At 41.5% G+C, this 27,772-nt stretch overlaps 1 protein-coding gene and 1 pseudogene across 1 annotated transcript in view; both read left to right on the top strand.

Moving 5' to 3' along the window:
* LOC138590915 (NACHT, LRR and PYD domains-containing protein 12-like) overlaps nt 1-27,772 on the top strand; it is a 215,251-nt gene that overhangs the window by 99,253 nt on the left and 88,226 nt on the right. The window contains exons 9-12 of the mRNA XM_069661348.1: nt 10,726-10,899; nt 12,750-12,923; nt 14,201-14,374; nt 14,782-14,955. Of these exons, the coding sequence (XP_069517449.1) occupies nt 10,726-10,899; nt 12,750-12,923; nt 14,201-14,374; nt 14,782-14,955 (696 nt within the window). The remainder of the gene's footprint in view (nt 1-10,725; nt 10,900-12,749; nt 12,924-14,200; nt 14,375-14,781; nt 14,956-27,772) is intronic.
* Nucleotides 1,176-4,098, top strand: LOC138591118 (protein NLRC3-like; annotated as a pseudogene).

Here is a 27,772-nt window from a genome sequence, read left to right as displayed (position 1 = left end):
GACACGGACACAACTCAGAAACATCAACAGAAATATCAGGAAGCTTTGACGTTTTATTAAAAAGATCCAGAACAACACCTGGACTGCAGACAGCCAGTGAGACCAGCACTTTACAAAGTAAGACCGTCCATCAGTCTGCTGATGTCATCGTGTCTGAAAACACGGCTTGTTGTTTTAATACAGAGACATTTGTTGTGTCATTCAGCACCAACATTAAGATCTTTATAAATACCATTACAAATGAACTGATGTGTTCTGCTCCAGCATACATATCTGCTCTGTGTCACTCGTCCCGTGTTCTCCTTTGAGGAAAAATCTGAACCCAAAACCCCCTGTCTTTGCTTAAAATATCAGCATGCTGCTTGTTCTCCATCAGGAAGAACTTTTAAACTGCTGATGTTCACCATAGACTGTATATAGGAAGAGGGACGTAGCCCCTGTGATGTCACCGCTTTTGTTTGTGGACAACAGTTTTGAGGCCTTTAGTTTATTTTCCTTCAACATCTTGGTTTTTGGATACAGAAGTGACCGTATTTGGACGAGAGGGGGGAACTGAAGAGGAGGGAGGGATTGGCAAACAGTAAATGATTAAAGTTATACAGTTATGCCAAAGCTAACTCATGACTTGGTTATTTAGATAACAAGCTAAGCTAACAAGCCAGGTGTTGTCTACACAGACCTCTTAGACAGTCTGTTGTTACAATGAACCGCTCAGCAACACATTTTATTCACATGAAAGTTTTCCATCAGCAAACCAGCGGGTAGGGTTGTCACGGTGACCGCAGTACCACGGTGATGTGAGGACTTTTTAATATCGTAGCTTGCCTACTTGAAACCCCATGTTCAATAAATCAACTGAAAATGAAATAAAATGTGTAAACTTAATAAATTTAGGCTAAATATTATCCAGTATTAGCAGTGAAGCACCGTTTTTTCCCCCCTTCACTCAAACGCCTCTCTGGTCACTGTCGCAGCGCGGAGTAAACAGTAGGACCTGAATGCTGTCAGCCGGTGAAGAAAAAGTAACACTTAACCTTTGTCCGAGAAAGACGGTAAAAAGGCTGGTATGCGTAGCGGCGGGAGGAAGAATGTAAACGATCAGCACCAATACGTGCGCGTGGAACCACAGCACGCGAGCACGGCAGCTCAGAGTCTCTGACCGTCAGTTGATGAGGATGAAGGATAAAGAAACTTACACCACAGTGAGTGACAGGAGGGACGGGAAGGACTTTGCTGCTTGTGCTGCTTTAGATGGTAATTCAGTTTTAAAAACGATGATAATCAACGTCATTGTATTTAAATACTGGTGGATTTTTCTCCAGGGGGGGCAAAAACAAAATCAAGCAAACGTACTCAAAGCCATATAACCTTGCCACCTTTCTGTGGAATACAGTTTTTGGATACTCCCGAACAGATACATTCTTGCTGTGTAAAAAAATAAGGATTATTTATGTCTGCTTAAAGAAACGAGTTCAGTCAACTATTATTCTTTTGTGAGTAACCCTTCGATTTGAGACGGATGGACTGTGGAATGTTAGGAAATATAAACACGTCAAAACAACAAACTACCTGTTCAATAGGCAGCCTAGTGGCTTAAACTGACATGTTAAAACATTCCAACACATTCATCTTCAAATCTATTTAGTGATGTCTGTGATTGCTATATACCATTTTGTTATGTGTGGCTGTTTGTTCTTCTTTCTATCTGCTGTATTCAAGTCTCTGATGGATCACCTGATAAAATAAAGATTGTGTTTATATAAAGAGATTTGACAAGGAGCACTGAAGCTGTTCTGGAGGCTTGTGGTGGCCTGACTCCATACTGAGACACTTCATCTTACATTAGTAATTTTATATTATTTCATTGTACTCTATTTAATCTTTTCTATTTACTGATCTCATTGTTATGTTATTGATCCCTTTGATACACAGTAACTGAGCATCTCCTTTATTTCACCGCATGTTTTACTTTGCATCTCTGTGCACATGACAAATGAAGAATCCTTGAAACTAGACTATTACATCATTTTGGGTCTACTGTTGCCCACTTTTCTGACAAGACAGCACTACTACGATTAAAAACAAACACCAATAACAACAATAAAAGACCAACACCACACAGCTGCTATCTCACCTCTGTAGGTAGCCTCTGCTGCTGTCAATCAAACACGTTCACTGACACACAGTCAGAGGCTGATTTGGACTCAACTTTAACACTTTATATTTTCTTATATTGATCTTTTTTAGTAACAAGATAATCACCAGATTGTCAAATGTTCTTGTTTCATCTCATTTTGTTCTCTGTTTTGTGAAAGGTGGTCAGCAGGAGGTTTTCGATCAACATAAGATCAGTCTGAGGAGGAGATGTGAACGTGTGACTGAAGGAACTGATGAACCAGGAAGTGGAACCCTCCTCAAAAGAATCTACACTGAGCTCTACATCACTGAGGGACACAGTGAAGAGGTTAACACCCAACATGAGGTTAGACAGCTTGAGACAGCTTCCAAGAAGAAGACCCTCCATGACACTCCAATCAAGTGCCACGAAATCTTTAAATCCTTACCTGACCAACAGAGAGACATCAGAGTGGTCCTGACGAACGGCGTCGCTGGTGTTGGAAAAACCTTCTCAGTGCAGAAGTTCACTCTGGACTGGGCAGAGGGCTCGGAAAACCAAGATGTCAGTCTGCTGATTCTGCTTTCCTTCAGGGAGCTGAACTTGATCAAAGACGAGCAGTACAGTCTTCTCAAGCTGCTCCATGTTTTCCATCCAGCATTACAGAAGGTCACAGCAGAGACGCTCGCTGTCTGTAAACTGTTGTTCATCTTTGACGGCCTGGATGAAAGCAGGCTTTCACTGGACTTCACCAACAATCAGGTTGTGTCTGACGTCTCACAGGAGTCATCAGTCAACGTCCTGTTGATGAATCTCATCGAGGGGAATCTGCTTCCCAAGGCTCTCGTCTGGATAACTTCCCGACCTGCAGCAGCCAATCAGATCCCTCCTACGTGTGTTGACCGGTTTACAGAAGTCCGAGGCTTCACTGACTCCCAGAAGGAGGAGTACTTCAGGAGGAGATTCAGCGATGAAGAGCTGTCCAGCAGAATCATCTCACACATGAAGACATCCAGGAGCCTCCACATCATGTGTCTAATCCCAGTCTTCTGCTGGATCACTGCGACAGTTCTGGAGCACATGTTGACCACAGGCCAGAGAGGAGAGCTGCCCAAGACCCTGACTGACATGTACTCACACTTCCTGCTGGTTCAGACCAAGAGGAAGAAGCAGAAGTATGATGAGGGACATCAGGTGAGTCCTCAGGAGCTGATGGAGGCTGACAGGGAAGTTCTTCTGAAGCTGGGGAGGCTGGCGTTTGAACATCTGGAGACAGGAAACATCATGTTCTACCAAGAAGACCTGGAGCGCTGTGGTCTGGATGTCACAGAGGCCTCGGTGTACTCAGGAGTTTGTACTGAGGTCTTTAAAAGAGAGTGTGTGATCTTCCAGAAAACAGTCTACTGCTTTGTTCATCTGAGCGTTCAAGAGTTTCTGGCTGCAGTCTACATGTTCCACTGTTACACAAACAGCAACACACAAGTACTGAAGGCTTTCCTAAAAGAGAACAAACACATCTATGATAGACAGTTCTCATCCCTGGATGACGTTCTGAGGCATGCCATGATGAAATCCCTTCAAAGTAAGAATGGTCACCTGGACCTGTTTGTTCGTTTCCTTCATGGCCTCTCTCTGAAGTCCAACCAGAGACTCTTAGGAGGCCTGCTGGGCCGGACAGGCAACAGTCCAGAAATCATCCAGAGAGTCATCAACAACCTGACGGAGATGACAGAAGCATCAACATCTTCCACTGTCTGACTGAGATGAACGACCACTCAGTACATCAGGAGATCCAAGAGTTCCTGAAGTCAGAGAACAGATCAGAGAAAGAACTCTCTGAGATCCATTGCTCTGCTCTGGCCTACATGCTGCAGATGTCAGAGGAGGTTCTGGATGAGTTGGACCTGAAGAAGTACAACACATCACAGCAGGGAAGACAGAGACTGATTCCACCTGTGAGGAACTGCAGAAAGGCTCAGTAAGTCCAGATGTGATGAACATTTTAAATCAGGGTTAATAAGTCGTTTAGTTCTTCAGATATCAACACTATAGAATTATCATTACTCTTAAAATACTGTTCCACTTGTTTATTCATAAATCTATTGTCTTTTGTATTCTGTCACTGACGTTCTTGAGCTGTTTCAGAAGTTTTCAATGCAAAAATGTTGTTTTTCAGTCAGTTTTGTTTCTAGCTGTTAAGTTCATGAAAGAAAAGCTGTTCTATTTATTTCTAATATGTGTTACATTTGACTGTTTTACTATACAGCATTGGTTCATGAAGGCAACATGCAAACCTGTTCAAACACATGAAGGATTTAAGAGTTTGTTGTTGAGGTTTTATCACAGCAGCATTTAATCACAACATAGAACAGTATTTAACAGTTATCAGTAAAGTTATTACTACATGAGTAGATTCTACAAGGTGTGCTATATAATCACTGACTATAACCACTATTGTTAAAAGTTTCAAATAAGTTCTGTTTCATTTTCTAAAGCAGATTTCTGAAGACAGAGAGAATTTCTTTCATGCAGTTATTTCTGTCATGTTTCTGTTACTGGTTTTGGATCCATTTCAAAGTGAGGACAGAGGATGTTCGGGGACCAAACACACTCCACTTTATTTTTTCTATTTCTACAGTGCACTTTATTTTGTTTTGTGATGCTCTGTATATATCCAGTATTTCTGTTTTCAAAGCACTTTGTAAACTTATATCTAGGGCTGCGGCGAGTAGTCAACGTAATTGATGACTTCCACGCTGAAAATGGAAAGGTTTTTCATTGGGGGAGGGGTACTCTGATTAAATATATTACAGCCTTTGGCCCTGTTAATATACATGGAGCCTCATTCACCTTCATTACACTTCAAAAAACATCATATAATAAAAACTGTGATGCAGACTTGCAGCGGTGAGAGGGGGAGAGAGTGATCACGGACTGAAGTGGTGACTACAGCCCGACTGATTTATCAGTCAGCGGATTTAATCGGCTGACATTCGCATTTCGCAGATATATCGATATTGGCGTACAGGTTCTCCGATATGAATGACTTCAATTTTAACAGTGCTCTAGGAGAAAGCCATGTTACCTCCTGACAGGTAAAGGGTGCTTTAATAATTTTGACAGCATGAGAGCTAGAGTTTGGTCTTTGTGCTTGTCATTAAAATACAGCTGAAGTCAACAAATGTAAAAGCCTCATCACTTGTGGTTACAACTATAAACCAGCACAAAAGTGACAATTACTAACATATGCCATATGCAAAACATATGTTCTGAACTGACACATTACAGTAACAAAAATTATTTTTTGCGTTTTGGAACATAAATAGCAAACTTAACAACTTAAACTGCTCAGTCAGCACTAGGCAGCAGGCATGATGGGAAATGAGGACGTCCCTATCGCTGCCAGAGTGCGCGTCACAGCTGAGCAGAGCAGCACACACAGTGAAGGGAAGCATTAGGAAGCATTATCTTTCTCATACAGAGCGAAACATTGTGAACAACAAACTCGTGTTAAAATCACAGTAATCAGCCAAAGACAGCTTGCCTTCAGAGCGCCGCTGTTTCTACCCTCTGCGCATCTGTTACGACCTCACCAAAGGCTTCCAAATCAAAGAGGCCAAACATAATAAAGAGTCAGAGTAGTTGCCAAAAAACAACAAGAATTTATTTATTAAAAATCACAATAACCCACAAAACAACCCATTTCAAAATCAAACCTAAACAAATACTGATGGGCCGGCCAAACCAAGCAAAAGACACAGAGACCAGCCCACAAAGGGCCGTAGGATCTGGTGTCTTTCCTTCTTCCCTAAACCTGATCAAAAACTAAACCCTAGTGAAGAAACAAAACCGAAAACTAGACTACCGGTCCCATCAGAAAATAATTAGCTCCAGCTACTCCTGCTGCTGCTGTGAAACCATCAGAAGAGAGGAAGAGAGCGTCGTGTTTTCTGCCCCTCCCTTTTATGGTCTCTCCTCCAAATCAGGTGGATCACCAACACCTGAAAGAATTAGCAGGGTGAGTACAGACCTAAACACAAATAGCCAGTAGGGGGAGCGCATGTAACAGCATCTAAACTGCGCAGACGAGATCCCGTGTGCACAGTCTGGCTCTCAGTTAGTTTGAAGTTCGATAATAACGAAGGGACGATAGCTTTAAGCTTTATTATCAGTTCAGTTCAGAAAACTTTATTTATCCCATACGGGCAATTCAGTTTACAGCTCCCAGTTCAATAAGTTAGAAAAAAAAGAAAAAGCACAACACATACAACAATCATTCATTGTACATACAACTCTGACACTCAACTCTCAGTTGTCAGTGAATCAGTTCAACTCATGGTTTCCCCAGCAGCGATGTCTTGTACATGTGCAAATATGCGAAAAAAATATTCCAACACGGAAGAATGAGTTAATAGGATAAAGATAAAATAAGTAAATAAATAAATAAGAACCACAAAGCACAAATCTACTCATTAAAATTGGCATTCATCAGCCTAATAACTGAAGGGATAAAAGAATTAGAGTAACGATTTGTCTTCCTCAGGGGGGCATAGTAGCGCCGCCCTGAGGGCATTACAGTAAATTCACTGGACATGACATGGTCTCCCTGCTTCAGGATGCATTTTGCTTTCTGGACCACACGTTTCTTCCAGAGCTCACTCAGGTCTGTGAGCTGGACTCCAATCATCTTGGAGCAGACTCTGACGATCTGATTCAGACTGTTCTTGTCCTTCACTGACAGACCATTGACCCAACAGATAAAAGAGAACGTTAAAAGACTCTCAATAAAAGAATGATAAAAGGAACATAGAATGGTTTTAGAAACACTAAAAGAGTTGAGCTTCCGCATCAGGTGGATTCTTTGTTGTCCCCGTTTGACAAGTGACTCTGTGTTTTTGTCAAATTTGAGATGGGAGTCAAATATGGTTCCTAAGTATTTGTAGGTTTCCACAATTTGAACTGGTTCACCATGTATCTGGCTGTTTTGTGGCTCTGCACTGTTCTTTCTCAAATCAATGATCAACTCCTTTGTTTTCCTTACATTAAGATCCAAGAAGTTGTCATCGCACCATTTGATAAAATCATTTAGAGCCAAGCCATGATCCGACTGTGGATCCTGAAGAAGAGACAGCAGAGCGGTGTCATCAGAGAATTTGACCAAGTGACTGCCCTCTTGTGAAGCTCTACAGCTGTCTGTATACATAATAAAAAGTAATGGCGAGAGCACACAGCCCTGAGGGGAACCAGTGCTACAAGTGATGGGGGTAGACATGTGGTCATTAACGAAGACACGCTGCACTCTGTCTGTTAAGAGGTTTAAAAGCAACAATAAGATCTGATCTGGGAGCATAAAATCAGAGGCTAGCTGTTCAATTAAAATGTGGGGCTGCATTTTATTGAAAGCAGAAGAAAAATCTGCAAATAAGAGTCTCACATGGGATTTGGGTTTTTCAAGGTGCTTTAGTGCTCTGTCTTAAATGAAAAGTTTTGCGTCATTAACACCTTTACCAACTTGACAAGCAAACTGCAGTGGATCTAATCTGCCATCAATTAGGGAGACCACATTTCCTTTTAAGATTTTTCAAAGTTTTTCATCACAAGAGATGTCAGTGCCACTGGTCTGAAGTCGTTAAAATCTCTTGGATGATTTATTTTTGGCACTGGAATAATAGTGGATGTTTTCCATAATTGGGGCAGGTACCCACTCCCTGCGCACATCTGAAAGAGTACTGTGAACACCTCACTGAGTTGGTCTGCACAGTGACGCAAAGTGCGTCCACAGATGCCATCAGGACCAGCCGCCTTCCTTAATCTTATCTGCTTGTTTTACAGCGGTTATGCTCTAAACAACAAGCTTACACGTCTACACCTCTGTACAACCCCGCAACAAGATACAGGATTTTGTTTTAACAAGCCATCGTCGCGCTGCTGCCAGGTGTGTGCGTCTGTCTACTCCGCCCTCAGCACACCTGCAGCTCCTTCCAGCAGTGAGACACACGCGCGCGGACTGTTCTCAGTCACAGAACGGCAAATGAAGAGGTTTTGTGAAGTCCCTTTCACGTCTTATGAAGATGTAAAAGTTACGATGTTACGGTGTTACAGACAGACAGAGAGCAGAGCAGAGAGACAGCCATGTCACCGTCATGTTACGTGTTGATTGAGTCCCGACCTGCGGACTGTTGGCTGAGCTCCAGACCTCTGCCCCGCGATAGACAGTCCATAGATCGTCCAAAATGCCCCAAACAGAGGAGAATAATAAGAATAGAAACACAGACGAAGGGCAGATCCTCTGCAGATACAGACACCAGCTCACACTTCTCCTGGATTATGATGTTGATTAAGAGGGAATATTTAATATGGAAAATCCTGCTCATGAAGCCTTTTATTACTATTATTAACAGTATCAGTCTGTCAAATGAGCTGGTCTGTTTAGTGACTTTTATCTGTGTGAAGGTGGGAAAAACAAGAAACTCACTTTTGTTCCTACTTTGTGTGTTTTTGTGTTATACTCACTTCTATTTAATTTGATATTTTATTGTAGTGCGATTTAAGTTGCTACAGAAACACTATTTTATTAGAATTTTGTATGACATGCAAATGTGACAATAACTTTTCAGATTTGGAATTTTAATATTTTAATTTCAGATACATTTTGAACATATGTGAGTATATCGGCTGATATATCGATATCGGAACTTTTTTACTCCCTAATATCGGAATCGGCATCGGCCCCAAAAATCCAATCTCGGTTGGGCTCTAGTGATAACGTGAGATAAAACTTTGTTCCATCATGAAGCCTGATGCTCCTCTACAGCTCTGTGTTTATCAGGGAAATATATGAACTACACAGCAGCCTGGAGTCTCTGTTAAAAGTGACAGACAGACAGAAAGATCTGCGTGATTAAACGTGTGTGTCCTGCCCGCGCTGCGTTATTGTAAACTATGATGAACTGATTGAGCCAGGTACAGAGCATGAGAAACACACAGAGTGAGGCTAGAGCGAGGGGAGGTTGCCCAGTGCCACCAGTTAATCGATCGCGGATGGCGTCGTTCTCTCGGATTAAAATAAAAAAAAAAAGCTAAAATTGGTCGCCAAATATACTTGGGCGTCTGTTAATATACCTGCGCGGCCCGTCCAAGTAAAGTCTATGTGTGTGAAACCCTGTGGATGATGGACTGCCAGAAAAGGCAAAACCACCTTGAGTGTCGTCTATTTATTAGTAGGGAGAGCTTTTTAAAATCTTCTGTCTTCGTAGCTTCTGTACACTCACTGTCAAAATAAAATGAACTCAAACAGAAGGGTTTATTAGGTTTTTTGGAGGAAAATTCATCATTTAAATTAATCGATTAATCTGTAAAGAAGTCGATCGATTAATCGATAGAAAAATAGTCATTAGTGGTGGCCCTACTTGTATCTACAACGTGCTGTAGATAAAGGAGAAGTATTATCAGTGTTATTCAGATTGAGTGTCTCATGTTTGCTGCAGCCACTGTGGCCACAGGTGAAAACTATGGGATCATGTTGAGCGCTGTAACATAGTGATTTGGTAGCACAAGCAGAGAATCGTCATCAAATCTGCAAACTGATTCAGAAATGTTCGTTCCACAACAATATCTATGAACAGTTTGCTAACATGAACTAACATTAGCTTCTGTGAACTGCTGCTCATACGACACAGACTGTCACAGTAACACCCCTGAGTGTGTTGAACCGAGCAGTGGTGCATTTAGTTGCTTATGAATTCCACATTTGAAAGAGGGAGGTTGTGTTACATGGCTGTGTTTTGAAGTGTTTCCTGATATTCTGTTGCTCACAGAAAGAAGCTGACAGGTGTTTCTCTCTCTTGTTGCTGTAGAGAAGAGTAGTAGCAGGAAATGCACAGCTTCCACCAATATTTAAGGTCTGATGAATATCTCAGAACATGATGGTGAAATTCAGACTTTAAGAGATCGTGTACACACCAATGTTATTGATCTTAATACTGATACAGTGACAACATCTTTCTGATGACGTCATGGTAACGATAATGAAACCTTACCGGTTTGTTAACTATGTTTGTTTGCTGAATAAGTTCTTCAGATGCTCACAACAGAATGTAGACAACAAAACTTCATGCACTCAGCTGTCACACACATCAAAATGTTTGATTATAATATGATTTAAATATGTACACGTCTAATACTGTTAAAAGGTTCCTTTTGTTTCGATCCCACTTGACAGCAGTCACTGAATTTTCCCACTCATGCACGTGAACCTGAAAGCAGCAGGTAGCCAGCAAAGACAGATCGTCTTTCTCGACTGTAATTGTTAACTAAGTTGTAAAAAAGGTTTGTAATCAAGACGTCCTCATGCTAACTCTTTGGAGACAGACATTTTCTCCTCCTTTATCTGCACATTAAAGCAAATCAAAGATGCAAAGTGTGCAGGTACGAGAGGGAGTGAGGAGAATTATTGTTTCATGTCAAACACAGAAAGATAAGATGAGCTGAACCCTGAGGTGAACAGCAAACTTAGATTGTTATTTAGTCTGATGTGTCAAACTGTCATGAAGTAAACACAAAGTGTCTCTTTCATTGTAACATATCATGTAATTTATGTGTCATAACAGACTTTCTAACTGTGGACTGTCAGAGACTCACTGTGAAGTTGTGGCCTCAGCTCTGAAGTCCAACCCCTCCCATCTGAGAGAGCTGGACCTGAGCCTCAACTCTCTGCTGGATTCAGGAGTGAAGCTGCTGTCTGCTGGACTGGAGAGTCCAAACTGTAGACTGGAGACTCTGAGGTCAGTTTACTGACTGTAGCATGTAGTTTTTCTTATGTGTTCAATTAAACTCCTTGACTGAGGTTCAAAGTTTTGGGTGGTTAATCTTCAGGATTGACCTGATCACAGATCTGAAGAAGTGATTTTAAAATGTTCTGTCTTTCCAAATGGCTGAACAACAAGTGAAGAAAAGAAAAGAGATATTCACTGTTTGAAAGTTTCCACACGACTCACATTGGTGTCGATCAGACAGTGAAGATGATGTCAGCACTGACGAGGCTGTAATGTGTGTGAGGGATGTGAACGATGTCGTAGATCTGATGATAGCAGATGAAAACCGGCTGCAGAGAGTTTGAGCTTCTGTGTAAACAGACAGAGAGACAGGGTCGATAAAGAAAAGGGAGTCATGAATGCAGAGCTCAGTAAAGGTGAAGGAAGGAACTGTGATGCTCTTCATGGTATCAGAAGCTGACGCCCCACACAGCTGCTGTGGTGTGGTGTGCATCAAAGCAGAGCTAAGAGTAATAAACAGCAGCCTAACAGCGGCCAAAACAACACGACAGAGCAGGATTCAAAGTCTGTGTGAAGATTTAAAAAAGGACTCTGATGTAATTACTCCAAAAATATCAGTCATAGTGTTTGTGATTCACAACATGAACAGACTGTAAATATATGCAGATTTTATTGTTCAAAGTTCAGTCAAACTTTAGAAGCTTAATAAAGATTAAATTACACATCAAAGTCATTTGAACATGTCAAAAGGTGCAGCATCCTTCAAAAGAACAAGTGTTACACCTGGTTAAAGCCACGTGAAGTGATGATTCTGAATGACAGCGTTAAGTTTGAGTTATCTGAGCTTCTATATTATTTCCTGTTATTCTTTCTAACAGATCAAAGTGTTGCTTTGTTTTCATGTCAGCATTGAGGAACTATTTGAAGAAACAGACCTTTAGATTTCAGCCAAAACAAATCAATAGTCTGCACCAGAAACATGTTTGTCTTAATGGAGAGGTTCATATTTCTTCAGGTCAATCTAAAGACAACACTCACATTCCCATATGCACATATATTTATAGAGTTATTTTCTGTCTGTCATCATTCCCTCTGTCCATACTGTCTGTGAAGAAATCCTCTTCTAACCTGACTCCAATGTTACGAGATGGAGGACAAACATTCACACTCTTTCACTTCACAAAAATGACTTTTACAGTTTAGCTGAAACTAATAAGAGGCTTCAGCAGACTGAGCTACACATATCAAGTGTTTGGTGTTTGACTGTCTCCTTGTTGAGCTGCAGTGGAGGAATAGTGACTCAAAGAGTGAATTTGGTTGTAAATAGTTTGAACCTTTGGTGGACACAGACTTGATTTGGCTGACTCAGACTGCTGAAGCTTCATATTAGTTTCACATGAACTTATGGAGTTTATCCTGCTGTGTAGTTTTGTTAGGAAGGGACCACTTCACACTCACTGGGGACAGTAGGAATCATTGCTGCCACTAATGAGTCTTTAATGTGCAGAAAGCATGTGGCTGTTATTTTAAGACTTCAACAAATGTGGACATCTCCTTTTATTACATAGACCTACTAAGCCCCCAAATACAGTAAGAAGAAGGTCATTTAATAAATGAATGAATGAACAGTGTTTAGTCCAACATGTCTGATGTGTTCATGCTTCTCTAATTACAGACGTGACTGAGATCAGCAGCATGTTATTAACCTGTGCTGACATGAAAAGGTGTATGAATGTTCTGTTGACATTTGGATGATGACTGCAGAAGGCTGACGTCATGATGATCCACAGAACACAATGGAAAAGGCACTCCACTCATTTGAAGGAAAATCTGTAATTTTGTCTTCATTATTTATTCAGGTTGTGGAGCTGCAGGATGTCAGAGATGAGCTGTGCTTCTCTGGCCTCAGCTCTGAAGTCCAACCCCTCCCATCTGAGAGAGCTGGAGCTGAGCCACAACGAGCTGCAGGATTCAGGAGTGAAGCTGCTGTGTGGTTTTCTGGAGAGTCCACACTGTAGACTGGAGACTCTGAGGTCAGAAACCATGTTTTACTTCTGTGCTGAGATGAATATGATGTGAAAGTTGTGTTGACACTAAACTGCAGACATGAGGCTGATATTATACTGATCCACACTGAGTATCTTAATGCTGAAGTCTATTTTCTTCTTCACTGCTTTAGTCCATTGACTGTAGCAGAGCAATGTTGAGTTCCACATTTAAAACCTTCATAGAACAAGAAAAATCCTACACTGTATAATTCACTGTGAACCTCTGAAACACCTGATTTCATCTTTTATTCCACATCATGTTTTTAAATAAATCAGTAATAGAAACATTTATTAATTATTTCAGTTTGTACGAGCAGAAAATAACAAATATATTCAATATTTTCTTTTTCCAACATTTCGATTAAAATATTTGTTTCTTGTAACGACTGAAAAGTTTAAAGTGAAGATGCTTTGAGTTTATGGCTCCACTATTTCTAAAAGAAATACTGTCCATGTCTTTGTTCACATTCACCAAAATTCATTCGGACATATTTGGCATCTTGGAAACTTTAGTATTTTGAGTCGACTCTTCAGTTATTTTCTGCTGGTTTTTCTTGTATTTCTTGTTTGTTGTGTTTGGCTGCACAACATGAGTTTGTATAGATGGAGCCACTGGTGCTTCTTGTGTTACGCTCCTGAAAAATGAGGAGAAATAATCACACAGTGATCGGGTGATGTTTCTCAGACACGTCTGAAGTTCAGTGAGGAAAGTGCTGTGATTTCTCCTGGTGAGGGATTAAAAGACCACTTTCAGCGTTACAGAAGACCTCTATTGCAGTTTAAACTCAACAACAAAGAATGAATCAAATGTTTCTAAATATCACATAATTAGCATTACAACCATTTTAATAGTGTTTTAAATATGTTTTTTATTTGAATCAGTCGTCATAAATGTTTGATCTTTTTAACCTAATCACAGATTTTAACATCATCACAGACCAAGAAGCACTAAACTGTAACTTGTATCAGACTATGAGTGTGTTATATTTGAACTTGTCACACTTGCAGAGTTTAAGAGGTGAAGTCGCTGCGTCTTTATTGAAGTAGCAGCATGTTGTCATTAATATTAATGAGAGCTCTTTTTCACTTTGTGTATTTCACACATTTTAACCTGCATCCTGTTGTGTTCAGGTGTTTGGAGTTTCCACTTTCTGAACTTTGACCTTCTTAACCTTCTTCAGCTCTGAACACATTATTAAACATTAAAGGATTTCATGCAGGAACATTGTATTCTAACGTCACATCATTTATTCTTCATTCAGGTTGAGTCACTGCATGTTGTCAGAGATGAGCTGTGCTTCTCTGGCCTCAGCTCTGAAGTCCAACCCCTCCCATCTGAGAGAGCTGGAGCTGAGTGACAACAAGCTGCAGGATTCAGGAGTGAAGCTGCTGTGTGGTTTTCTGGAGAGTCCACACTGTAGACTGGAGACTCTGAGGTCAGAAACCATGTTTTACTTCTGTGCTGAGATTAATATGATGTGAAAGTTGTGTTGACACTAAACTGCAGACATGAGGCTGATATTATACTGATCCACACTGAGTATCTTAATGCTGAAGTCTATTTTCTTCTTCACTGCTTTTGTCCATTGACTGTAGCAGAGCAATGTTGAGTTCCACATTTAAAACCTTCATAGAACAAGAAAAATCCTACACTGTATAATTCACTGTGAACCTGTGAAACACCTGATTTCATCTTTTATTCCACATCATGTTTTTAAATAAATCAGTAATAGAAACATTTATTAATTATTTCAGTTTGTACGAGCAGAAAATAACAAATATATTCAGTATTTTCTTTTTCCAACATTTTCCTCCAAAGTCACATCATTTATTCTTTATTCAGATTGTTTAACTGCAGTTTGTCAGAGATGAGCTGTGCTTCTCTGGCCTCAGCTCTGAAGTCCAACCCCTCCCGTCTGAGAGAGCTGGAGCTGAGACACAACAAGCTGCAGGATTCAGGAGTGAAGCTGCTCTCTGATCTTGTGGAGAGTCCACACTGTAGACTGGAGACTCTGAGGTCAGTCCATGTTGGCTTCAGCAGTATTGTACTACACACAGTTATTATCGCAGCAAAGATCCAGTATTGTCTGCTAAACCTCCAACCCTCCCAGTGGCTGCTGTCCTCAGTGAAGCTGTGAGAGGAGAACAGTGACAGGCTTCAGGATTGGACAGAAACACAGAGAGAGAACAGACAGCCAATCAGATCAGCACGAAGCTTGTTGTGATCACGTGTTTGATTTGATGTGAAGACAACTGTTGTTGTTGTGTTCATGTGTACAGGACATTAAGCTGGATTACAGCTGACAGCATCACAAGATGTTTAGAGACAGTGGTCCTCGTTCATCAAACTGTCGTACCATCAAATCTGATCTCAAAGTGTTCGTTCTCTCATTTCAGCACTAAACAATTCATCAGTTCATCTTTGTCACAGCTCTGAGATCAGTCTGCCTGTAGCCTGCAAATCACTGTCTGTTATTACACAGAACCATGGTTACGTTTAGTAACCGTGGTCTTTGTACAGAACAAAACCTCTGCTGAAGTCCAGAAATCACAGCTGATGTTTCTGCTCTTCAGTCTTTGCATGAACATGAAGGACTTTTAACATCATATATAGTTTATATATCTGTCCATGTGACAGCAGCTTGTCCAAATGTTTCTGTGACAGACACCATTTTTACACTTCATGTGATATTTCACATTTTAAGCAGTTATACTGAAGTAGTTATACCATGTTCTGGGTGACTACTTGATTCTGATTGGCTGCTGGGTGTCGATTACTTCCTGACAATGGACACCTTTTAAGTAGTTGTGGATACGTATACGCTGGCTACGTAGTATCAGCCTGTTTCTACAATGACTGACCATGGCAACAGGTACAAAGTCAAAGCCTCTGTTTACAGTTGATGCACCTTGTTAACGAACTAACATCGACCTACAGCAATGAGGGACTTCAACAGCTCTTTGACCTTATTGGGAGGATATGAGAACTTTGCTGACTGGGATGCAGCTGAAGAAAGAGAGAGTGGAAAGAAAAGAGAAACCTTTATTTACAGCACTGAGTGTAGTCCTTCAGTACCTCTGAGCACCACAGGATGGCGCCTGTAAAACACGAGCTGCAGGAAGTACACAGCCCCTCTGAACTTACTGATCCTGTGGATCACATCAGCCATCATCTGACATCCCGCTCACTATTCAACTCTCTATTTCATTCTGCGGCCGACAGTAAACATGGCCGATCATTTGTTCGTACAAATCCTGATGTTGATTTCAGGACAATGACACGGCTGGTTAGCTACATAGTCTTCTTATTATGTCTCATTATATTTAACTTATATCCGACACAATGTTATTGACTTTTAATGTTGCAAGTGTATTGTTAGCTTTCTCGCTAATAGCTGAGCAGACAAGAAATATCTCCTGTTGCAGAGTGGTGTCCAAGACCCGTTTTATTTACTGGAGGAGTGAATAATGTTTTCGTGTTATTAGTTCCTTATTAGATTGTAATGATTGTTCCAGGTATCAGTCAAACCCTCAGGTGTTAGCGGCTCTGGCCTCCATGAGTCCACAGATTCCTGATAATGGACACCTCGTCGGGCATTATCCCTGACAGAAAAAATGTCACAAAGAAACTGATTTGAATCCATGTTTACAGTAAGCAGTGAATATGTGTCTGTTTCTGCAGTCATGATGCGTTCAGGGTCTCTCAGCAGTTCAGTTACACTGTGTACTTAAGTCCTGTTCAGACTTGTGGTATGAACAGACTGAAGTCTCTGCTGGTCTTTAAACTGGATGTGCTGCCTCGCTGACTGACAGCTGATGAGGGCCTCTCTGTAAACACTGATATATGACTTCTGTTGTCTGTCTTCTTCTCTCATCAGCTGGAAGTATTGATCTCTGTCAGAGTGTGAGCGATCAGGAGGATGGTCGTGTATCAGAGGATCAGCTGTGTCCTGATGATCCAGAGAGGGTGAAGCAGCAGCATCAGCTTGTGTGTGTGGAGGCTCTGACTGGGCCATGTTACTGGGAGGTAGAGTGGAGAGGAGAGCTTCATCCAGCAGTGACTGACAGAGGAATTGTTGGAAAAAAATGTGCCTGGATGATGCATTTGTCATGAGTGATACTAATCGTCTTAATGATCACTTAAAGTTGTTGCTATGGAACTTTTCAGTCCCACAGGAGGGAATGTTTGAAAAAAATGTGAAACTTTATAATGAAATGTTTTAGAGTTGAAGTTATATATCCAAAAGTTTTATAATCAAATGTTTTAACTGAAACTTTATAATCAAATGTCTTAAAGGTAAAGTTTTTTATGGTCAAAATGTAGTTAACGTTTCTATTGTCCAATGCCTTCAAGTTTTACAGTCACATGTTTTATAGTTCAGGTTTTATAGTCAAATGTTTTAAAGTAAGTTCTTATAATCCAATGCTCTAAAGCTCTAAAGTAGAATCCTAACAAGCTGAGGGCAGAGAGCCAGAGTTGAGGGAGGGGGGCTCCAACAGGTGGTGGCACAAGTCTGCCACTTGCGACACACTAACTAATTAGGCAGAGACCTGACAATGGGGAAAAAACGTGCCGGAGCCCAGCGAGGGAGGAGTTTAGAGTATATAAGACCGAGCAGCTAATGTGTGGGCAGTCTTATCCGGATGGACTCGGGTTTATTTGTTTGTATTTATACGGGAATAAACTCTTTTTGCATCAGATTCTGCCAGTCTCTAGTGTTTGCTTGTCCGAGTTTTTTCAAGACTTTGACTATATTTTTAAGAGGTTTTATAACCTATTGGAGATTGACATTAAGTGGCAGACAAGAGGGTTCGGGGAACTTTTTTGCCACAACAGAATCACACCCAGTGGAGATGACTCTCGGTGCTGTAGTCTAAACTGCTCTGAGATCAGCTCCACTGTCAGACACAAAGTCCATCATCATCCCCGTGTGTTCCTCTGGGTGTGACAGAGTATCATCACAGTATGTGGACTGCTCTGCTGCTGCTCTGTCCTTCTACACAGTCTCTGCAGACACACTGAGACTCCTCCACTCCTGCTGCTCCACACTCAACCACCTCCTCCACCCTCCAGCTGGACCTGGACTTTACTTTGTCTTTATGTCTGAAGCCAAAGTGACCACTTGTGATCAGATCTCACTTTCCCGCTCTGTATGCAAACAAACACGGAGCCTCGTTCACCTTCATTAGACTTTAAAAAACATCAAATAATAAGAAAAACTGATGCAGACTCGCAGCACAGAGAGGGGGAGCTGCTGTGCACGAGCACAGAGGGAGGGAGGGAGGGAGCGGGTGAGTACGGACTGAAGTGATGACGTGATATAAAACTGTGTTTGGTCATGAAGCCTGATGTTCCTCTGCAGTTCAGTGTTTATCAGTGAAATATATGAAGTACAACAGACTGGAGTCTCTGTTAACAGTGAAGAAACAGACAGAAAGTTCTGCGTGATTAACACACAGATCCACGTTATGAAACATCTGTCTCCTCCCCGCGCAGCGTTATTGTAAACTATGATGAACGGCTCGCGGGCACAGACTGTATAAAAAGATATATACATACATACTTGACATATATAGTCCTTTATATACAGTCATTGCTCGCAGGTAACAGCTCCCGCTCGTGTCATTCACAGCATGTGGAGACGTAGTTCGTCCTTTATAGCGGACTGTGCACAGAAATACGGGACAGATTGGGACCTTATTGAGTCAGGGGCACGAGAAACACACAGATCTGTGTCCTCGCTGCGCTGCAGGATTATAAACTCTGATAGGCTGCTTGTGGATCACAGCTCTTACCGTCTCTCCTCCTCCCTCGTCGGTTTGGGGTCGTCCTGTATTAAAACATTAACAGCAGTCTCTCTCACTGAATAAATACAGATACGATCTGTCTGTCTGCGCTTTGCTCCGACTGAAGAGAGAGAAATAAAAACTAGATTTTCAACAGACACAGCAGAGAAATATTAAATCACACAGGAATGAGAGGCGAGCGGTTTCCCTGGATACAAGTGATCGTTGCCATGGATACGAGGAGTTAGTTGATGCGGTCCAGAGGACACTTTGGACCTGCTCACAGTCAGCCAGCTGCTGCAGGTCATGTGCCCTGTCGTGTCATTAAACTTTAACAGCATATAAGGATGGCCGGTTAGTGAATAAAGGTTCAGTTAGCTCATCACAAACTGCTTGTAGTGCGTACAGTCTGATGGCAGCTTCATTTGGAACCAGTTCCATAGTGAGTGATTATGACCATGAAATGTTTTAAAGCATCATGGACACTAAAAAATGAAACCTGATTAAGATTGAAGATCTTAAATCAAGGCAACATGAGCTTCTTTTTAAAGAGAGTTTTCTTCTTACCAGGCAGTTTGTAAGTCAGACAATTTCACTTTTTTCAAGCTTTTTTGTCCTTAAAGCTCCTGTGAGAAGTTTTGATCTGCTTATGAAACAGGCTGTAATTAATACTGACGCCTCTATATGACCTACAACTGCAAACGAGAGCATCAGGAAGAAGATTGATTATTTCTATATAGTTGTTTTTAATGCCTGTAACCGCTGCCACCGGGTCTGTGTCAGACGAGGACATTTACAGCACGCTTTTCTTGACATTTTGCACATAAAGATTCACAGTGAGAGAAACGTTTGACTGTTAGAAGAAAGCAGGAGATTTTTGGTCTGAAAACACGACTTACACATGTACAGGACAAGATCAGCAAAGAGATGAGACGTACTGCTTTGTCCACAGTGGTCGCCACAGACTGAAAGTTCCTCCCAGAATTATCTCAAGATGTCATTTTCTATTGAGTCGTCATAACTGGTCTTCAGTGACTTCATGCTTTAAGCTAGTATAAGCAGAATGATAAAAGTGTTTGATCAACACTCACCAGGACAAAACTGCTTTGTCAAAGTCAGACTTTTCCTTTTTATCTCTTCACATATTCAGAGCACATAATGAGCAAAAGGAAATCACTGTTTGATTGTCAGTCTGACAGCACAGCACAGCAGTCACTGTTGAAGGAGTTTTGAAAAAAACATATTCATCTTGAGTGTGAAGTAAATCATGTAACCTGAGTGAAGATGATATATTCTGTGTGAAAAGCATGTATTCTGCTAACAGTGTGTTTAAAATCAGATGCTTTAACACTTAGAATGATTTCTCTTTGCCATTTTTTGAACACCTGTTCTGCCCTGTGCTCTGTTTTAACTGTATCAGAATCCTGTTTAGTCAGTCTCAACTGTATCGGACTCCTGGATAGGCAGTCCTGACTGTGTCAGACTCCTGAGCCAGAGTCCAGAGCGGGAACCAGCCACCAGCAGCTGGGTGCGTCTCTATGAGAGTCCAAAAGAAGGAAGAAATCATCCCACTGCTGCCCGCTTCTGACACACTTAGAGATGAGCAGAGCACATGCAGATAACAAGAAGAGGTGTAACAGAGTGTTAGAAAGCTCCACAGAAAGGGGGGCCACCACAGGGTATATAAGGCCAACGCTCTGCACAGTGCAGGCAGTTACACCTTGGTGGAGCTCCGAGTTTGTTGCTGTCTTTGACCATCTGTACACAAGAAACTGGTGTTGCATCAGATCCTGCTATTTCTCAGAGCCTTTTTTATAGACTTTGACTTTTTTTAAGAGTTTTGAACTTTGACTTTTACCATTTTTAAGAGTTTGTAATTAGGTGTCAAGTCAGGGGGGATCAGGCCTTATCCTGGCCCGTGGCCTGTGACCTTTTTGACACAACATCATGTGTTCCTACAGACACACAGAACAAGAACCATTTTCACATCTCACAACACTTTGAGTCGTTTCAGCTGTTGCACAATTGTGTTACATCCCCAACATGATTTTTGACTTGAACTTATGTTTGATAAAGAAACATGTTTGTCTCAGTTTCACCTCTTTCTTCTCGCAGCCAATCCCATTGTACAGTTACATTTAATCACAGTGGCTTATTATAAGCACAATATGCTATTCTCTCATGTGAATTACTGGGTATATTGCCTTATTTCAAGGTTATTGCAGCAGCATTGGATGCTTAATTTAACCCCATTTTCCAACATGATGACAAAATAATTCTTAAATATTTTATTTATATCAGAAAAAATGTTTTCAGTTTGGTCCAACTAGTTTTAAGATTTCAGTTGTCTTGTTTTAAACTAAAAAGTAGTCCACCAACTCCAACAACACTTGATAGAAAATCTCTCTAATTATAGTTTATATAAGTTCATATCATAAACTGTATAATTATATAGAAGCAAGCAGGGGGGGGGTAGGCGTTTCAGGGTTTCGGCCTCTGATAGTTGCCTTAGCTGCCTCGAGCCCCAGAACATAGGTAGGTAAAATTTGTGTTAGGCAGGATCTGGGGACGTTTTGTGTAATTCTGTTTCTTCTGAAGGTTAGTATATTTGCCTGTGGATTTGTTTGTTGCATGTGGCATCAATCCTTCCTGTTTTTCACTGGTAGAGGTGTACCAGAAGCCATCTGTTAGGGTTTTGTTAGCTGGTGACCTTGAGAACAGAGCTTCAGGTGAGCCTGAAGGTGCATCTCTCTAGGTATCTCTATCTCTGTAGGTTGTGTCTCTGCCGCTGACCAAAGAGGAATTCAGTGGCCATAAGAGTGCGTCTTCCCCAACCATGTGTTCAACCCCTCATCCCGAATCAAAGGAGGAGGCCCAGACAAAGGAGACAAAAATGTCGGCTGTCCCCTGTGAGGTGTCGTCCACCTTGGTGTATGTGTGATCCATCTTTGATGTTTTGTCTGTGCCTTCTGTTGGTCAACTGGATGGCAAGTTGTTCAGCTCTTGGTGTCTGTCAAGTGTGGCATCACGTTTGCTCAACCTTCTTTAAAGTCAGTAAGCTAATACACTTGTTAAGCTTCATTCTTGCCCCACTCTGTGTGATGCTGTCCTGTGATATAATGTTGCGTTCCAGGTTGGTAGTGGGATTGTTACTGTTGCTTCCACTATGTGGTGTGTTTAGCAATGGCTTTTTGCTGAGTAATGTCACTGAAACATTTCATGGTGGTGGGTGAACTGGTGTTTATTGAATCATACTTTCCTGGAGTGTGTATCCCTTTGTAAACAAAGTTTTTTAATAAGTTTGTTCTTATGGGGAGAGGTGTTACGTGCTGTAGTGTTGTGTATTTTGTGTTGTGTTTTCTGTGTGTCTCTCTCCTGTGTGCTCCTCAGGTGCTGCTTCCCCCTTTGCTGCAGCAGGTGATCAGGCTCACCTGTTATCACTTCAGCAATCAGGCAGGAGGATAAAGAGCAGGAGAGAGGAGGCAGCAGGGCCAGTGGGCTGTTTGGCTGCGTTTGTGTTGGGCGTCAACTAGTCTCTAGTTTTACTCCTTTTGTGGAAGGAGGGTGTGTTTGCCCTCGAGGCCTCAGTTACAATGTTACAATTTCATTTAACAGACGCTTTTGTCCAAAGCAACGTACATCTGAGAGTTAATACAACACAAGCAACGATCAAGACAGGAGGGAACAAAGTCAGTAAGAGCCGAAAAACAGCTTCAAGTGTGATCGGACACTGGTGCCAACAGGCCGTGTATAGGGCGTTTTTTTTTTTTTTTAAATAATAATAATAATCGTCATCAGCAACATCAACAAGGTCAATATAGTCATCATCATCATCATCATCATCATCATCATCATCATCATCATCATGATAATCCTAGTCAGCATAAACTACATCCTCGATGTCATCATCATCAATAGCATCACTATCATTAAGGTCAGAGGTGTTCATAAAGAGCTGGGTCTTTAGCTTCTTCTTAAAGGTGAAAGGGACTCTGCGGACCGAATGGAGTTTGGTAGCTCGTTCCACCACCGGGGGGCGACAGAGGAGAAGAGTCTAGTTAGAGACTTAGGGCCCTGTTGTGATGGGAGTACCAGGCGCCTTTCATTGGCGGAGCGTAGTGGGCGGGACAGAGTGTAGCCCTGGATGAGATTTGAGCTGTGGAGTCACATGTGCTGTTTTGGGTTGATTGAAGACCAGTCGCGCTGCTGCGTTCGGGATCATCTGCAGAGGTTTGAATGTGCATGCAGCAAGGCCTGCCAGTCGGAAGCTGCAGTAATCAATGTGTGATATCATGAGAGCCTGTGCAGTTTCAGCATGGTCACAGACAAAGGGACATACGATGATCACACCCAGCCCTTATATGACCTCTGAACTCTGCCATGACTGTGGCTGTGTTCAAACTGTATACTACACACTACATGATATACTGCATACTGCGTTCGGCGGTAGTATGTAGTATGGAGGAGCTTTTCAAATTCATTTTGCAGTATGCTAAGCCAGGCGGAAGTAAACAATAACCGCCGCTTCTTTAGCTATCGCGCCCCCTGCTGCTGGAATGCTGCTGCTGTCCATCATTTCAACTGCTGCTATGACATTCCAGCGCTCTGCATTGTGGGATACAGTAGGCGAGGTAGACTGGTCCGATGCATACTAGAGATTTTCTCCGATTCAGTACGACATCCGGGTATTTTTGGCATACTGCACATTTTGCTTTTGTTTGCATAGTGCATACTACATGTTGGCCAAATCAGGACGTACTGCTAGTATAGTACTGCATTTGGAACACAGCATGTGAGTTACTCCACCCATCCTGCCTCGAGGAAGTTCAGCTCTGAGATTTTGAACAGCACGTGTGATAGTACACAAAAATGTACATTGCTTTGTCATTGCTTTAATTAGATTCTATGAATTATTTTCTCTTTTCCTTTGAGTTACCTGCTGCTGTGTCTCCTTCCTGCTTTCTTCTTCTCCATAATCCATAATCATTACATCACCACCACCTACTGGATTGTTTCAGTTTTACACTGTAAAATATTGACATTGTCCACCCAACGTGATCCCCTTTCATGACATATCCCATTCTATAACCCAGACTCAACTGTCTCCTCTTCCTTTTGCACAGCCATCACTTCATCAGTTCTCTCCATCCTTCTCACAGCTTCAGCGTGTGACAGTCCCCTCTCAGCTCTGATCCTATTCACTCTCTCCTCCTTCAGTCTTTTTGGACACTGTGTACACCCTGTGAAGTGATTTCCCTTGCAGTGAAGGCACGTTGCCTGATCTTTCTCTACTTTACAGTTACTGTCATAACAGTTGTTTTCCCCACATCTTCTGATTCCTCTACACACAGCAGCAACATGTCCGTCCTCCTGACAGCAGGAGCACCTGAGAGGAGCTTTCTCATACGGCCTCACTCTGTAGCACACGTAATCAAGATACACTCTCTCAGGCAATTCTCCTTCTAAAGACAAACACACTGATGTAGTGTCCTCCGTCTCTCCTTCTCCACATCTTGTCATTCGTCTTGCTTCACACACTCCTGGAAGATCCAAAAAAGAGTCCACCTCAACAGACAGAGGCACGCCACTTAGCACCCCCTTCTTCCTGACCTCTGCTCCATGTGGGAAGCAGGTGACACTGCTGTAGTCCTCACATGTTTGTGTTTTCAGAGCTTTATCTCTCTGCTGCTTCGACATACATTCAATGATAACCATCCCACTTCTCGTTATCCTAACAGATCTGACTTTTTCTCCAACAAACTTTCCTACCACATGTAGATCCTTGAAAATCCTGTTTGTTTGGGTTACAGCGATCATTCCAACCACATACACATCATCCTTCCTCATCGTTTGGCTGCCATCACTTGAAATACTGTCCTTTTTCCTTTTCTTTTTTATTTACATGCGGTAAGAACATTGTTTCATGTTCAGGGCAGCTTTGAACGCAGCCCCTTACCTGACTCCTCCTCCACCGACACACTAATCAGATAATATAAGGTACTGCCTTGTGAAGTCGCTCTTGCTCCTGTCTGGCGAGCTGTTGTGTTGTTGGTGTTGCAGCAGGTATGTCACAATCCCATTTGAGTTGTAGTTTCTTTTTAAACAGGTTTTTAATGAGATGTTTTTGTTTTAGCTTTACAGTGTGACTTAGCGTGCTCTGGCCCGTGGTTCCCTGCCCTTGCTGAATAATCCCTCGTGAAGCCTCATGGTGGTGAGTAGGGTGGCTCAGCATGTATTTAAATGGCAGCAGTACGAGCCTGGTTCATGTTTAGTGTTTCATTCTCGGCTGCTCTACCATAATACTGCTGCTGTTTTTGCCCTTTTATACTCATTGCTTTGCCCCTTTTTCATTCTTGGTTTTCGCCGGCTTATGATACGTGGTTAGATTTGTTGTTTTGCTCTTTTTGCCTTAGTTTATTAGTTTGGTTTGAGTAACTGTTTGTTTATACTGTCTTGTTGATTTCTTTGAGGAATAGTTTCAAACATTTTCTTCATCAGTGGGTTTATTCGAGTTACTTTGCCTTTTAACCAACTGTGTTTGTTGTGTTTCTTCTGTTTGGTTGTTAATTCTTTTTGTATTAGTTCTTTTTCTTACAGGAGCTGAGAGTCACTTTGTTGGGAGACGAGGCACCCATGGTGAGGTCCCTGCACCTATTGCATGCCAGTTAAGAGCACTGGGACGCCAACAGACTGCACCATCGTTACTGTGAGGTTTGCTGTGTTTCACATGAGGTGAGTCAGTGGTAGCACCCCTGCGCTCTCCAGTGTAGTCTGCCTCTCCACTCGTGGCCTCAGCTCAGTTTTGTTTAGTTTAATTTTGGGCTGGCAGCTTCACTATTTTAAGGTCACTCTATATTTTAACTTTTGTAATCGTCCTTTTTAGATTCTGTTATAATAAAGAATCATTTTAATTCTCATTAGTTTGGTTTAGCTTTGAACTTGTCCAGCCATCTGTTTCCTTCCCCACAGCTCCAGTCCCATCTTATTTAGTGTTTTTATCTTTTATGAATTCAATCAAATATTTGATTTCTTTTGAAAACACGTCTCTGCCTCCTGCGTTACGAATCTGTGTGCTTTATTAATGTAAAAGAATAGTAGTTAAAGCTTTGGTCCTTCCTGGGGTGCAAGTCCCCAGGTGGCGTTGTCCACCTTTCTAATTCTCACTGACTGTTCCCACCACCCTCGCCACATATATATCCTGAAGTGTCTTCATTTTCATTCCCACGCTCCGACTCCTGCTCTGACTCCCTCTCCGACACTCACCGTCCAGGCTGGATACAGACACGTTTTTAGTCGAGTTGTGTTGACCTCTTTTAAAGGGCCCTATATCTCCTTTAATGTGCCTGATTTAGTTATTTGCTTTGATCAAACCCTTTTTTATTTTACGAATAAAAAGCCTGAACTTTAACCTTATGTTGCTTTGGGCCTTGACTGCTTTGACCTCAGCATGTGGAGAGATGGCCGAGCAGGGGGGCTGGAACATAGTAACTCGTCCCGAGCAGTTAGCAAATGTAGCAATTCCACAACGTACAAATATCTAACCTCTAATAAAAGCCCTGCATTTACTTTGTTTCTTGGTTAAATGTACGACGTATTTGCAGTTAAAGTAATGACCCCTGTCAAAGTTATTTTGTCATCATTCATAATATCAGACTGAAAGCTATAAATGTATTGTTTAAACTCATGATATATTTAGTGTCTGAAACTTGATCTGCAGTAAGAAAACCTTTTTTATAAATGTAGTTGAGAGGAATTACAAAGTACAAAATAAAATCCTGCAGCCGCTCAAAAGGAAAAAGATGAAACTAAAAGCAAAACCTGAGTAAATAATAAAGAAATGTTTTGTGTTTTCTCCGTATAGAATTTTGTCCTTGAGGCTCACAAATCACTTCTCTGGGTGCGTCACACACAGAACAACACAAGATATGTGACACAAAACACAGAAACATCCCACACACAGCAGAGAGCATGAAGGATGTGTGATTTAAGAACAGACAGAGAGCTCGTCTGACTTCAGCTGGAGGTTTGCTGGTGTGGACAGCAGGTGGCGCCGCTGCACCAACAACGAGCCGAGACATAAACATCAGTGTGTTTTTGTCTTCTCTGCACTCAGACAGACACACAGGGAGACAAACTGGGATCAAACCTGTGACACGGACACAACTCAGAAACATCAACAGAAATATCAGGAAGCTTTGACGTTTTATTAACCTCTTCACATCCACTTTTCTCCTCTTGTCTCCCCTTAAGGAGCTGTTTGGAGATTTTGAGGGACTTGAACTTTACCTGAGAACATCTACTTGGTGCTTGTGCCCAATAAATTCAGCAGGAAGTGTTGTATTTTTGACTCCTCTACGTTTATTTCAAAGCTCTACTTTCAAGTTACTTCATAGATGAACATTTTAAATACAAACATGTGATCAGTTAACATATGATGCATTAGTTCAGATAAAATCCACCCGAACTCTACCTGGACAAATTACAACAATAAAGTAACTCCTACATTATGATATATCAACAATAATGATCCACTAACATAAGAACACAACACTGCCCTGTGAGTACTTTTACTTTGAAATTCAAGTCTTTTGTACTTTAATAAAGTCACAATGAGAAGGCAGGTGCTTAACCTTAACAGAGTATTTTTGGTACTGAGAACATGATGTCATCACTTCCTTTAATACTATTTAAAGCTCCACATACAGTTTGATCAGTTTGGGTTCTCTTTGTTGGTTCTTGTTCTTCTTCAATCCGGATCTGATTCTTCTCTTATTGTTTGAGTCAAAACGTAAACCAACTTTTATTTTTATTCTTGACATGAACATCAAAATAAATCTGAATTGTCCTCTTTGTATTTATTAACTTCTTAGATTAATGATAGAAGTATCTGCCACCACAAACAGATCAGTGTTAGTTCTAGGATCAGCTCTGAAATCCTCTCTGGGTTTCTCTACACGTGAACACGTTCTTGTCGTCTTTTGTCTGTAATCTGAGATCAACCAGAATCTATCACTGTCACTGAAATCTCAACACCTGGTCGTCTCACT

This window comes from Semicossyphus pulcher, unplaced genomic scaffold (assembly GCF_022749685.1).
Source record: "Semicossyphus pulcher isolate SPU_LCO1_2020_fin unplaced genomic scaffold, fSemPul1.0.p SCAF_14, whole genome shotgun sequence".
NCBI classification, from domain to species: Eukaryota; Metazoa; Chordata; class Actinopteri; order Labriformes; family Labridae; genus Semicossyphus; species Semicossyphus pulcher.
Note: the sequence above shows the minus strand (reverse complement) of the source record. Positions and strands in the feature narration are given on the sequence as shown.